Here is a 14,126-nt window from a genome sequence, read left to right on the forward strand (position 1 = left end):
GATTTTCTTTAGTTACAATGTGAGAGTACAATTCAAACTATACACCCCAATTGTGAGTTTTCCCGCCATACATGACGATTTATTATCCACTGATGTTGGAAACAAACCCGAGAGAATAAATTGCATTCACCAATTTATTGAAACACCTATCATTTACACCGAAAATGATTTCAACTACAAGATGAAGGTCAGGTATTTTGAATGGAGCAACCTCTTCAAGGTGGTATAACAAAGTGCGGTTTGAAGTAGCTCGACATTGGTGTGGAGAATAGTAGAGACAAATCATCAAAGGAGCATAACAAAGGAAAAGTCTTCATCGGTAACATCAACTGTTTCAGTCTCTAAAAAGAGAAGAAAATGAGCTTAGTCACTTTACTTACTTAATATATTACGAACGCTTGCATTAGCATGATATGGTATACGATGTTGAAATTGTACCACAATTTCAAACTGGCTGAAAGAAGCAAATTGTCTTTCTATACCACGAAATTCAGATACCATGATACAAAGGTTGGTTTTCCAATCATTTCAAGGGCTAGTAAATACATACGAAGACTGGTTGGGAAATTGAATAGAGCATCCACCGAAATCATGATTTTTCGTTAATATAACATGAAGACGACTTTGCATGTGGCTGTAATACCCAGCATGGAGTCATTTATATCAGAACGCCACGTATAGGCCGACAGCAGATAGGAGTTTAAACTCGCGATTACACTACCAAATAACGTCACGCAAGGGTATCCATGTCTGATTTAGAAACCTGTGGAATAGAACAAAGATATCTCAAAGCTATGAACCGACAGACAGCAAAAGACAGAGGTACCATAACGCCGAAAAACAATGTTGCTATGCAAACACTACAGTTTTCGAGCGAACTTTATAAAATCCATTGGAGTATTGGTAACCAGGTATTAATAAATAGGTCGATTAGACACGTAAGAAAACTACATATATTTTATATTTCCAAAGTAACCTTTTAGACTTACTACATATAATAATGCACAACACTAGAAGTACGCAATTAGATTAGACATTTGACTTTTGACATATTTCTTTGATTCGGATTTGAATGAGAAATATTATACTTACATATGTACCACAAGTTCACATATTTGTCCGTACCAGGGCACGGATCTGTTCCAAATTCGGCGACATCGGCCACAAAGTCACAGGTGTTCTTGCCTTCGCACTTTTGTCTCAAATGAGGTGAGGCATCGAAGGAACAGTCCGTGTCGGCTGTTGAAGTACCGCTGGAAACGCAAGTGACGATGTCATTTCGGCCAAAGCCGGCCCCCTGAGTGAGGGAGATAGTCTTGCTTCCACAGTCAATAGTATATGTGTCCCCTTGACAGACAATGGCGGCAAATTCAAAGAGCCCATTTGCATCTGGGATACCTTTTACGCAAGGTTTGGAGGGAAAGGAATGACATTTGACGGTGATGCATTACGATTGCATGGTTAACAGTCCGTTTAAGTATTTTAAGCAAATAATATTCTGAAGTGATATCAGCAAAATATGAATGTAAGGATGACTAATTAAATTAATAGTCTAACTACATTAAGATAAAATTGAAAATGTTAGAATACCATACATGGTAACGAATGTCTCGCCTTTACTCAATTACCTATATTAGGTTGTGAGTGTACAAACCACCAGATATTACCATTTACTTTCAAATTGTCGGGAATGAGAAAGCCCAGGTTCTTTGATGGCAGGCAAGAGTCTCGGACGCCAGGAGTAGAAGCATATAAAGTACTTGAGGTTTTATTGCATAGAAAATCTAGTTATTACAACAAAGAACACCTGGAAACATTGTAGAACTCTGAACTCCCCAAACCTGAATTCCCTATAAATGGCTTCTGATCCGTCATGCGGGAAATTGTAACAAAATTAACGTGAGAAAATTGCTACAAGGATTATATCTTTTCTCTGAATGGTCCGTCAGAAACCAATATAAATGACCTTATCTCAAACGTTATTGGTCCGCTAAAGGATCCGGGCTTTGCATCAAGCTAGGTATCTATTCCCAAAATACTTGTTATAAAGAGAAAATAAAGAGTCACTCAGTCACGAAATATTGCTGTCTACTTTACCAATAAAAAGATTTGTATTCTGCTCATACTCTCTCCCTGCCCCTCCCTCCCCTCTCTTGTTAAAAGAAATTGGCATTGGCAGACTTACGTACAAATATTATCATTGTCAGACAATTGAAGTAAAGCCTTTACCCTACTCCTTAGCTGCAAACGATATTTAACACCAGGACCTCACACCAAAATAACGGCAAACTACTTACATCTGTACTGCAATTTTAGATACTTGTAGGTTTGTGGACACGGGTCGCCAAACACTGAGTTGAATGCGGACACTGTACAGCTTCGTTTTCCGTGGCATTCCTCTTGTAATATTGAACGTGTATGAGAAGCCCTGCAGTCGGTATCGTACATCTGTGCATGAGGGCAAGTTGTCGTGTCCGCGCGTCCATAATTGCCGGTTGAAATAGAAATCATTTCGCCTTGAGGACACTCCAAATAAGCCTCTCCATTTTCACAAACGGTTTCACTTAACACGTCATAGGCAGGGACTCCAGGAAAAACAAAATAGTGACAAGTAGTCAATTATTCTAAGACTGCAAGGAACATGTATGTTTCAAACCACATCTGGTTTAGTGAAAGAACTGCAAAAACCACAAACCTCAAGTTTACTAAATTTCTATATCTCCCTAAATCCACAGATACTTGTCAAGAAGCTCCCAAACAAGAGAGTACTTAACACCTTTGTAGCATTATACTCGAATTGCATTCAAGTAGGAAGTACAATCACATCGATTCGAATAGATTTATATGTCATTCCTTTAATTTCATAGTTGTGTGAATGAAATATTTCCTAAACTCTTACCATGCGTGCTCGTATGTAGTAAAGAAATTACGAATACCAGGAAACGAGTCCCGTCCATGACGACAACGCATTAGCAACCCTGGTAAAGAGACAGACGATAGAGGTTAGACAGTGGAGATTAAGGCAATAACTGAACATGGCGCATGTGAGTTGAGTTCGTCATGGAATGATAGTGTTTTAAATGCAACATCAAGTTAATGCGGGAAGGTGGATATATGATGGTCGCTGTCACAACTGTTCCTGGTTCATTTTTTAGAGATTTTACAAAATATTCTTAACCATACGTCATCACTTGTGTCGGCAAGGTTATTATAATTTTAGCTTCGTGTACACCAAAGCACCATGCGAACAACATTCAAAGATTTGCGGTGCACGAGATCATGGGTTGATAAGAAGGATCTGATATATTATCTACAAAGTCAGGAAGAACGATTTGCAGTACTTGTAAAATTGATACAATTATAATTTTTCAAAAGTCAAGAAGAAAGCACTTACTCTGATCGTCACTGTTAAAAGAAAACGTGATACCCAAAACAAAAGTCATATATGTTTTAGTTGATGAAAAACCCACAGAACATTATTTTAGAAAGAAATGAACACGTTTGGAGGTAAATTGGGATAATCTGATGGTGAAGTAGTGTCGATTTAATCTGCAAATGTAACCTCATCCACTTTTCTTTTTACGTTACATTTACGTTACGTTTTTACGACTAATTTGTAATATTCGAACATTCAGCTATGGGGCATCTAACACTTTTGATACATTAGAAGATCGAATTATCCCACATTAGTTCCAATCGTAAAAATGTTAATTTATTATATTTACACAAAACTTAGCGACAACAATGTATTTTCATAGTATCGTTCTAGCTCATAGCATAAGTGGCGACGTGCATTGAGGAAAACAAGTGTATGACAGCTATATCCTGGCCTGATAGGAATGATTAAACAAAGTATAGCAGCGTTAAGTGAAAATGCATGTTTTCCTAGACGACAGTAAACCGAAAGTCCCCCCACATGATAGTAAACAATACAGCAATATACTCACAAACCGCTTTCCAATCAAAGAGCCTGTGTAGCACGTATGGTTGTTTATCATCAAAGAGATGTTTCCACTATGATGAGAGTATATAGTATGAGAGAAGTGTTACCGTTAAATGCTTTTATGTGGAATTTAAGGGACTTGCCATGTAATTAAACAGCAAAAGTTGTACCTTGAAATCGTAAATAACTCCCAATCGTTCCATCTCTAAATTGCTTTGCTATATTCAGTTATATTTGAAACAGGAAGACCAGCATCTTTTTTCAAAGCATGCCTGCATACGATTCATAGGTCAAGCTTCATGTTCATAAGGAGAGAGGACATGATAAGTGGTATATACAACACGATTGGAACTAATTTGGGATAATTGGATTTTCATAATCTTTAAATTTCTCAAAAGAATTAGTTGCCAGATAGTTTAATGTTGAAATAATACAAGTTCCTTGTAAAAACAAGTGTTTAGGCCTAATGTAAAAAGAAAAACCAGATGAGATCACATTTGCAGATTAAATCAACATTTAATTACTTCACAATCCAATTATTCTAAAATAGTTCCCATCGTGTTATACATACTCAACGTTGTTCGTGTAAAAGAGAACTGAAAGTAAGAGGATTGCAAAAAAATAATTTCTTTTTAAAACACACTGCATATTTAAATCTTTCTTTTAAGCCATGGTCTGGTCCAATCCTAGTGTTTCCTATGGTACGTCTACTCGGGAGTTTTGGTGAAATAGTTAAGCGTCGGTGCAAATTTTGTAAAAATCTTTATATTTTCAGTGAGGAAACTTGCAAATATTATTTTTATATTCTGCCTGCTCTGAGCAAGAAGAAATAATTTCACGTTTGTAATTGCAGTCTGTATCTTTCGTTGCATTTGGATTTAGAACCTGATCGTCAGTTGACACTAACAAAACATATCGATCAATGTCGATAAAAACAACCCGATACATAGAGGGTCAATTGCATCACAAGTTGCTGCATGCTTTGCTATTTCGCAAAATGCAGAACGTACAGGATAAAGATCTAAAAAGTCAAATACTCAAATAATTTCTTGAGAGGCATTGGAAAATAATACAAATAGTAAACTTCACAAACATGTATTACTAACAGAACAATATAAAAAAATTATAATGAAAAGTGTTGTCCTTGGTGTCATATCGAAATTATACCAAGAAGGGCAATGACTCTTGCTCAAGGTTACAAAACATCGACTACATTTTACGGCTGCATTGCCCTTGGTATTAAAAGAGAGAGAAGATATAATTTATCAATATGCAAAAAAGAACATACACATCATAAAAAATCCCTATCTTTTTGCATATTTTCAATACGATTGTTAAAAATAAGATGCAAATTAAGTAAAATGGCTTACCGAAATGCGACCACAAAAACGTTTTATAAACATTGCCAGAGACTAAATTGAAATAGTGACATTTTCAAAGGCATTATGGCTTAATTATATGAATCTAAAAACTCCGTCCGGAGATTGGGTAGTATTCATTTGGCAATTACAATGCAAGAGGTACAGCTAACCAGGCTTCGAGGTAAACCATTTATGAAATTTAAGATGTAAAAGTTCAACAGTGGATGGAAGAGCGATACCCAGTGTGTGAAAATAAAGTTCAGATAACGTATGCCAGGGGATGGGCGAGGAAATAATGCAAGAAAGCCTTCAAGGTTATTAAAGGACTGTAGTATTTTCTATATAAACAACCATCTTGTTTCTGTCAATTTACATGCACTTTTAACGTTAAACCAACGGCGGCCGCTAATAAAGCCATTGACCCATGTTTAGCAAAGCATTACTACCCGTATTTTTTACCCATTTAAGGGAAAAGAAGAACAAGTATTTGATGGCGAAAAAATAAATATTGAAACAAGGTCGTACTTAAGCTATATTAGGTACTGGTTAACAAATAGAATTTCAGAAAGAAAATACAGTCAGGATGGATGCTGGTAGTCGCGGGATCGGCGTCGGTTTCTTTACTAACAGACAAAGACAACATATTTACTAACCTAGAGAACCGAATAGACTGCAAAATGTGGTTCAAGTCCATTTCGAAAAAGATCCAGTCGATGGAATCAGTTTCTGCTTTCACTGGTCATGATTTTCCATTGACATATACAGTGCACAATCTCTCTCTCTCTCTCTCTCTCTCTCTCTCTCTCTCTCTCTCTCTCTCTCTCTCTCTCTGCACAATCTCTCTCTCTCTCTCTCTCTCCCTCTCTCTCTCTCTCTCTCTCTCTCTCTCTCTCTCTCTCTCTCTCCGAATTCTCTTATTTAAGAAATTCACAACAGCAAGATTTAAGAAACAATTATTGTACTGATTGAAACCAAAACATTGTTCTTTTTTATGCGAAGTCTCTTTACTCTTACATTCCACAATCATTTAAAAACAGCTGTGTACTCTTTCACGTGAAAGTACACTCATTGTATAGAAAAATACTGCTGATGTAACTTTTTTCGAGTCAGTGGGCAGTAGACGTACGTATTTTTCGTAATGTTACTTATTCCATCAAATCGCCGTACCTTATGGGCATTGTAGTGGCGTGGAGTAATAGCAGTTAAAATCTCACCATAGTACCGCACAGCTTCTACTACTACTACTACTACTACTACTACTACTACTACTACTACTACTACTACTACTACTACTACTACTACTGATTTATTGTACCGTTGTTCACATACTGACAGTTTCGTGTTTCCTGGTCGTTGTCGTCTTCGAACCCTGGGCACCGTACTCCTCACGGGATCTTCGGATCGGTCGAAGTTCGATGGAGGGTCATACCTACACTTAACGTTTCAAGCCTATTTTTCATTTACAGATCGTGACCTTTGTCAGTCCGTCTGACCATTCAAGAAACTTCAACATGGGATGTTTTCGACAGATACACTATGTCCCTCGTCCAGTTTTCTACCGTGCATACAGCTTCTGGATTCATTGATATTTCACCGTTCATTTTGTAGAAGTCCTGGCTTTTCTATTTTGATTTTCATTGATTTTAAAAGTTTGATGCATCTATGTATATATTTTGATGCAATTTTGTAAATAGCCAATTTTCATATTGAATAAATGATTTGTTTGAAAACTACTACTACTACTACTACTACTACTACTACTACTACTACTACTACTACTAAAGAGTGCTTTCAAAGTACCAACTTTAAAAACAGCATTAACATTTGCTTACAAAAATTAATATTTGAAAGTAAGAGTACATTATCCTAGGTATAGTTCAAATTCTTTCACACTTTAACAGGCCTCATTATAGCAAGCGCAGCGACAGTTACTTAAGACTAATGAATGTACAATGTATTTGGAATTGGAATGGAATATCATAATCTAAAAGTTATTCCGGTCCCCTAACGCTGGCTTCGCTGCTCACGAAAGATCAGGAACGGGTTTTTGTAAGCGTGGCTGTAATTGGTCAATAGTACGAGCGCAGTATTTGCTTTAAATTTATTTCCATTACAGAGCTACCTTTGAACTTAGATTTTGTTTGCCAATGAACGTTATTTTTGCCTCGATGGTTTGCCCAACCAAGCATGCTTTGTCGAAATCGAATGAAAAACGGAAATAACTTAAGTTTGAGTCACTGCCGTACATGCGAAAGGAGGGGTCGTTTGTCACGTCTGGGTCTAAACCAAAGACGATTATCGTCATTTCATTACTAAATACCATCGTAGAAGAACAGAGACTTTAAAGTGAAGTCGTGAATACAACTATAATGTTCGATGTTTTGTCGTCTAAATTCCCTGACTTGCCACTATACATATGTGCAGATCACATTATCTTGTCAGGTGACTGTGCTCATTACTATGCAGTTAAACTTCTGAAGAAAATGGCGGCCCATACCTGACACTATTTTCGCCAGCAGCGCAGCCAGCGGTAGAAATGGGGCAGGGGACCAGACTACCTACAAGTTCGAAAACAGGGCAATTCCTTTCCTTACATTCAGGGGGCCATTTTAACTTCTTTATCTCCTAGTCGACATTGAGTTTTTCTGACAAGAGAAGCTCTCTGTTTCAAAAAACAGTAGGAAAGGTAGTTCGAAATGCTTATTTTCGATCACTTTTAAAAGCCGTGTTCCATGATCGCTGTGCTCCACCATTTTGAAACAAACCAACTCTCGCGAGACTTATATAGGTTGATGCAATACAAACTCCAACCACACGCGAGAATTCAAAATCAGCTGTATAGTGCAACAGACGGCACTAATATTTGTTTAATGATTCCCCTGTTCCGGCAATCTCTTACAATTCGAACCTGATCTGAGTATGTAATTTGTCCATTATAATTGATTTTCGTTGGTCAACTAGATTGCTGGGCAGTTTCGAGATAAATTACTATAATATATTGTTATTTTTGAAAATATTTGACAGCACATCTTCCTCTACAGCACTTTGGCAAAAACATGCAGCGAACATGGTGATTAGCAGGCTATGCACAATGATGGGAATAATAACCTCAATGTCAATGCCTGACGCGCTGCGTATGCTCTCAGGTTAGACCTGGAAAGATGAAAAGGATGAGAGCGTATGACAAGTAATGATTGTACGAAATTATCGCAAAAATCTATATACGCCTCATCCATGTCTATTTGAATTACTTTTCGTGGACGTCTCAGCACGGTGGTAAACTGTGATACAGCGAAAATGTCGTGCTACTAAAAGACACCGGAACGTTAGACTTTCGGCAGTCCATTGCACCCTCTGCAAGATTTATATAATGGAGAGTCGTTAATAGTCGCAGTCGTTTAGCGAGTGTTGCAGGATAGGCGAGTGTCATGAGCTAAAACCAAGGACATGGAGTGTAGCAATTGCACTAGAACTAGTGCCCGCTTTAGATAATTTGAAAGGCTGAAGAGACACGACCAGAAGTGGCCAGTCTATCTGCAAGTCATCGCTATGTTTGTTATCACGCTTTCCGTCTTTCGCACACACATGTTCAGATTTGCGCAGCACACCTTTAATTGGCAGGAGTTTTCAATAGCTAATAGGTATATGTAACATGACGGTTGTGTTTGCTCGTAACTGAGCCTGTGATGTATCAATACGCTTTAATTAAACAAAAGCCAAAATCGAGAGACGTAAACAAAATTAGGATTAACCTTTTGTCAGGGACAAGCTTAACTCACGTTCCTTTTTTAAAAACTTTTTAGCGCTATCATTATATACAATGAAAAGCATCCTGCTACGACATGCTCAGAAAAGTCAACAAAGAGAAATTTCATGTGTTTGCCATCTACATGCTATTGAGGGCGCCTATTTGCAAATTCGTCCGAGGGTACATACGCCTTACGCTGTTATCCTTATTGGTGCTGTTGAACGATGTCGTACTTTGTATTTCTAGGGAATATGGTTATTTTTTTCAGAAAATATCAACTCGTTGGTCATAAACATCGATTAAATCGCCAAGATATAATTGTTGGTGTTGTTACTCAATCGCTTCATTAATAAATATCTGTCGATATTAGAAACAGCTGACAAATCGGCCTCAGCGGTGCCCTCTGCAACTCCAGCTTGTAAATGATTTGGATTTTAGGTATCTACGATAACGAATCGATTATCCAACTTAATAAGGTATGGCTATCGTTTCAGTAATATCACTGCTGCATGCAGGTGTGAAATTTCCACCTACGCGTCGGCATCACGCCATGTACGAACTAAACCAGTGAATCCCATGACCGTAACTGGAACAGACTAAACCTTCATTTGGTCGATGTCATCACGGTTTTCATTAAGAATATATGGTATAATTAAACAGGGACCGTCCTGGCGTCACGGTACTTATATGAGGGCAAGTACAAGTTGCTGTTGAATAATTCTGTCAGTTTATGGTGAATGTAATGGGAACCAACAGGAAATATTTAATCTCGATATTTTAATTTTATCGCCTGAATGGACAATGTATGCCATAAGACAGTCTTCTAATCAATCTGTTCTTAGACATTTTGACTTTTGTACTGAAAAAAGACAATTTTCTCATCGCACGACTGAAACACGCTGACAGTTACATGCATTGTCATACATTAACGTGTGCAAAGATTGTTTTAGATATTCTGACGTCGGTCGCACGGAGAAACCAAAGCAGATTTTTTATACAAACAAACAAAAACATCATTAAATATATCTCAAATCATCAACTATTTAAAATAATCTTGTTCCTTATACATACTAAACATTTCACTCGACAAGCGCTGATTTTCCGTGTATGCATTCTGTGTCCACATCCACTTTCGTAATATTCTACAAAATTGTTTACGACAATAACAGAAATATTTCTCACAAGGAAATATGCTAATTTAATCGATGTTTGTTTCCCTATAAGTATGTTACCTGAAAGAAGAAACGGTTATTGGAAAGTTTGCCATATGGTAGTTGCGTTTCGCCGAAAAACGTCAACATGAGCTTTCACGATAAAATACATCAAAATATCAGATTGATATTTTTGTCCCCTTTTAAATCATATTCTTAATATAAAACGTTATTTGATATTATGCCCGTTCAGATATCATTAACTACTGTGTCCATGGTGAAGCCAGTGGTTTGCATAATTCTACCGATATGAACAATCTTCCAATAACGTTCCATGGTTTGTGAACGAGCAATGGAGTGCCACATATTAAGGCGTGCTTTACTACTTAAATACGTCCGGACTGAAACGACAAAGACGAGACACATTTTTACGCTGAGCGGTGCATACATTCACGGTTTTTGTACTGTTCCGTTTAGCAGCGCTTTGTTGGCCATACGTGTGAAAATGAAGAAAGAAGTTCTTGTTTTCGTTGCTGCCGTCCTTATCGTACTCGTATATATAGTGATATTTGGAATGCTGAAAGGTTGCGTGACTCCAGCAAGGACTGTTGAAACGGTTCAAGACCAACTTGTCAAAAGTGGCAAGGTTTTCAAAACCAATGTCGAAGAAAATGTTCGACAGAGAGTTGCAGGGGTTGAGGAGACAGGGATTGAGGAAGCCATTTCAGGCTCCGAGGCAAACACTCAAGATGAGAAGTCCCAAACTACTCGCCAGAGACTCCGGCTTGACGAGCATCGGTCTGAAAACGCATTCAAACAACGACAGATAACAGAACCACAACTAAAGATTGGCGACCAAACAGTCAGCACCGAGACAAAGGTCATTTCGAGGATACTCTCCCTTTCTAAGAATATCGCCGAAACGTATGGTTTCGTCACTCTGCAGTTCTTTAATCGTGGCTACCTCAATATCACTAAAAGTTGGGTCTGCAACGTAAAATGCATGGGGGTGTTACCGAAGATTCTCTTCATAGCTACCGACCAAGTTGCGCTAGACGGTCTCTCTAAATTTCATCCCGAGGTACAAGTACTCCCCTTGCCGTTAGAAACACTTTTCAAGTTAAGCATAGGCTTTGTGGCGTACTATCGATTTATACTGCTACGGACATGGGTGATACTCGTACTACTGCAGAGCGACATTCCAGTCACTCTGATCGAATCCGATGCTGTATGGTTCGACGACGCACTGCCTATCATCAACAGCTATGCCGCCTATGATATAGTATCGGCGCCCAACGGTGCTACAGAGAGGGGCATATCGGGAGGATTTATATACCTCAGCAACACTCAGGTTACCAAGGCGCTCTGGTGGGATGTGTTTCATCGGTTCGAAGTTTGCGTGAACGGGCTGAACGACGAATCCCAGAAGATGGGTTACAGTAGCTCCGAAATGAAGATCTTATCGGAAGAACTGACGAAGACTGATATAAGAGTCAAAACTCTACCGCTTGAGAATTTTGTGTCTGGATTGTGGTATAAAAAACCTAAACTGCGGGAGATTACCAATCCTGTTGTTATCCAAGTGAATTACGTTATTGGTGTCGATGAGAAAATTAAGCTAGCAAAGCGTTGGGGACATTGGTTTCTTACGGACGACGGTCAGTGCGAAGAAAATAATGCTATCATGAAATGCCAGTAATTAAAATAGAATGTTCGCATTTGACGTTTCCGCATATTCTCCTTAAGTGGCCTGGTGGTTTGACGGCCGACGTTATGGGCTGGAGAATGGGGACCGGAGGGTGCTACCTACTGAAATCTTGTCAGAAAGACACTAAATTATCATCAAAAGCAGAGATGTTGCATGTTTTAAAATCCGTTCTCTGTGTTAACTAGTTTGAAATATCGTAAGCATATTGTTGCAGTGTCACAATTATTGTAGTCTGTGTTATGTGTATCCGCAACATTCCTGCAATCTGTCTGGTTGTGTCTGATGACTAAAACTGTGCATACAACTTTGTTCCAACTTATGACCCCCCCCCCCTAAAAAAAGATCAAGGTCTTGAAAGTATTGATTTTCAAGTTTGTGCATATTGTGAAGGTGCGGGAAGAACTATTTTTTACTGTCAATAATGAAAAGGTTGTGATATCAAGGATTATGCTGATGCCTTTTTTAGTAAATTAGAGTGACACTTTAGAAGGTAAAATCATTAAATAATCGCAAGTTATATACTTTCTCATTTAAGGAATATAATTAATATACAACTAAATGTGGTAGGATCAAAATGACCATTTTATTAATCCACCATTTCAAATTCATCTTGCATGAAGATGCCAATTGAATGCGTTGTCTCTTCATGGAAACGTAACAAATGCAGAAAAGTAAAATCCTCCATGTCACAATAATTATTAGGCATTAATTGAGAGAGAGTGAGAGAGAGACAGACAGACCGACAGACAGACAGACAGACAGATAGAGGTAGAGACACAGAGAGACATACACACAGGCAGATAGACAGAGAGACAGACAGATCTGCAAAAATATTCACCTGACGAGCATATGACAACGGCTAAACAGAATCCATATGCTAATTGGCACACATGTTCCTGTCGTCGAAAATCCTTAATTGATATCGTTTCTCCATGACTACGTGAACATAATATACTTTGCATAATTAAATCAAGTGGTTATTAATAAAAATCTGAAACTGTTACAGCGGAATTTTTGAAGCACCTGCTGACGCGTGATTTGGACCACGGATAATTTAAAATACTAATCAAACATCACATGGAACAGGTATGCGTCTGATGTACGTCAGTTTGTTTCATCCAGTGCAGATGGTGACATTTCTAACGCACAAGCATGAGTGAAAGAGAACAGGCTGTGCTAATCAAGTGCTATAAGATCAGACATTGTGATCAGCAGACAATTATCTGCCTCGTGTCTGTATGTGTAGTTTTAAAATGCATCTGTTTCAGAAAAACAGAGATCATATTATATGAAAGAACATCTCAACATTTGCATCGTTAAAGGTATATTAATATCCAGTCCGGTATTGTAAGTTGTACGGTGTGTCGTTGGAATAATATAATTTAAATGCGAATTATAATTGTCCTCATTTATGATACACTTGGCTGATTATTCAATTACTTACTTACTTACTTACTTTTATTGCAATTTAAATTGTTTACAAAACATGTAATAAAGTCAATTATTCATTTATAAATAACACTGGCAATGTTGGAAGCCAGAAGTAAAAGCTTACAGCTAGTCGAGTCTGGCCCCATCTCTCATTACATTGCAATATATAATACAAGGGCTTATATGAGACAGTTACTGGTGAAAATACAACATGTTAATACAAGAAATTAATAGACAGATACCTACGTGATATTGTACATATTCAAAAGATGCTCTTTTAGGGAATGTGTAAATGCATTTCTTGAAGTACTTGCTTTTACATTACGTGGTAAATTATTCCAGAGTTTGGCGCCTGCGTACAAAATTGCAAACTGACCAGTTCTCGTACGCATTTTTGGCAGATATAAATTTGAACCTTGTTTAAAAGGTGTTTCGTGACTATGATCTATATTTTCAAAGAAGTCGCTCAAGCTTTGCGGCAAATTATGATGATGTAAATCAAACACAAACTTTCCTAGAAGTAACGAGTGAAGTTTATATATATAAATCTAACAAACATACATTTTTGAATAAAGGTGAACTACTTTCTCGAAACCCAGAGAATGTGATGATTCATACAATCATTTTTTGGGTGATGTAAATGGGTTTAAGGTAGGATGAGTAGGTGCTACCCCAAACTTCCAGACCATATGTAAGAATTGGTTGAATGAAAGCCTTGTATAGTAAGGCCAAAGAAAGGAAATGTTTCTGGTCAGGTCTTTCTTTAAAAATGATGCGGCGACGC

The 14,126-nt window shown here is 37.8% G+C and overlaps 1 protein-coding gene and 1 long non-coding RNA gene across 2 annotated transcripts; one reads left to right on the plus strand and one right to left on the minus strand.

Moving 5' to 3' along the window:
- Positions 1-694: 694 nt before the first annotated feature.
- On the minus strand, positions 695-4,051 carry LOC139124588 (uncharacterized). Its single transcript, XR_011549970.1, has 5 exons — positions 3,948-4,051; positions 2,900-2,978; positions 2,298-2,585; positions 1,093-1,398; positions 695-763 (listed from the first exon to the last, which is right to left on the minus strand). It is a non-coding gene; the product is annotated as an uncharacterized lncRNA (long non-coding RNA).
- Positions 4,052-10,777: 6,726 nt separating this feature from the next.
- Positions 10,778-11,902, plus strand: LOC139130290 (uncharacterized). The gene has a single exon (XM_070696042.1). The coding sequence runs from the start codon at positions 10,778-10,780 to the stop codon at positions 11,900-11,902; it is 1,125 nt and encodes a 374-aa protein (XP_070552143.1).
- The last annotated feature ends 2,224 nt before the right edge of the window (positions 11,903-14,126 follow it).

This window comes from Ptychodera flava, chromosome 3, assembly GCF_041260155.1.
Source record: "Ptychodera flava strain L36383 chromosome 3, AS_Pfla_20210202, whole genome shotgun sequence".
NCBI lineage: Eukaryota > Metazoa > Hemichordata > Enteropneusta > Ptychoderidae > Ptychodera > Ptychodera flava.

Coding starts and splice junctions, on each gene's coding strand:
- LOC139130290 (XM_070696042.1), top strand. CDS start 10,778: ATGCTGAAAGGTTGCGTGACTCCAGCAAGGACTGTTGAAACGGTTCAA.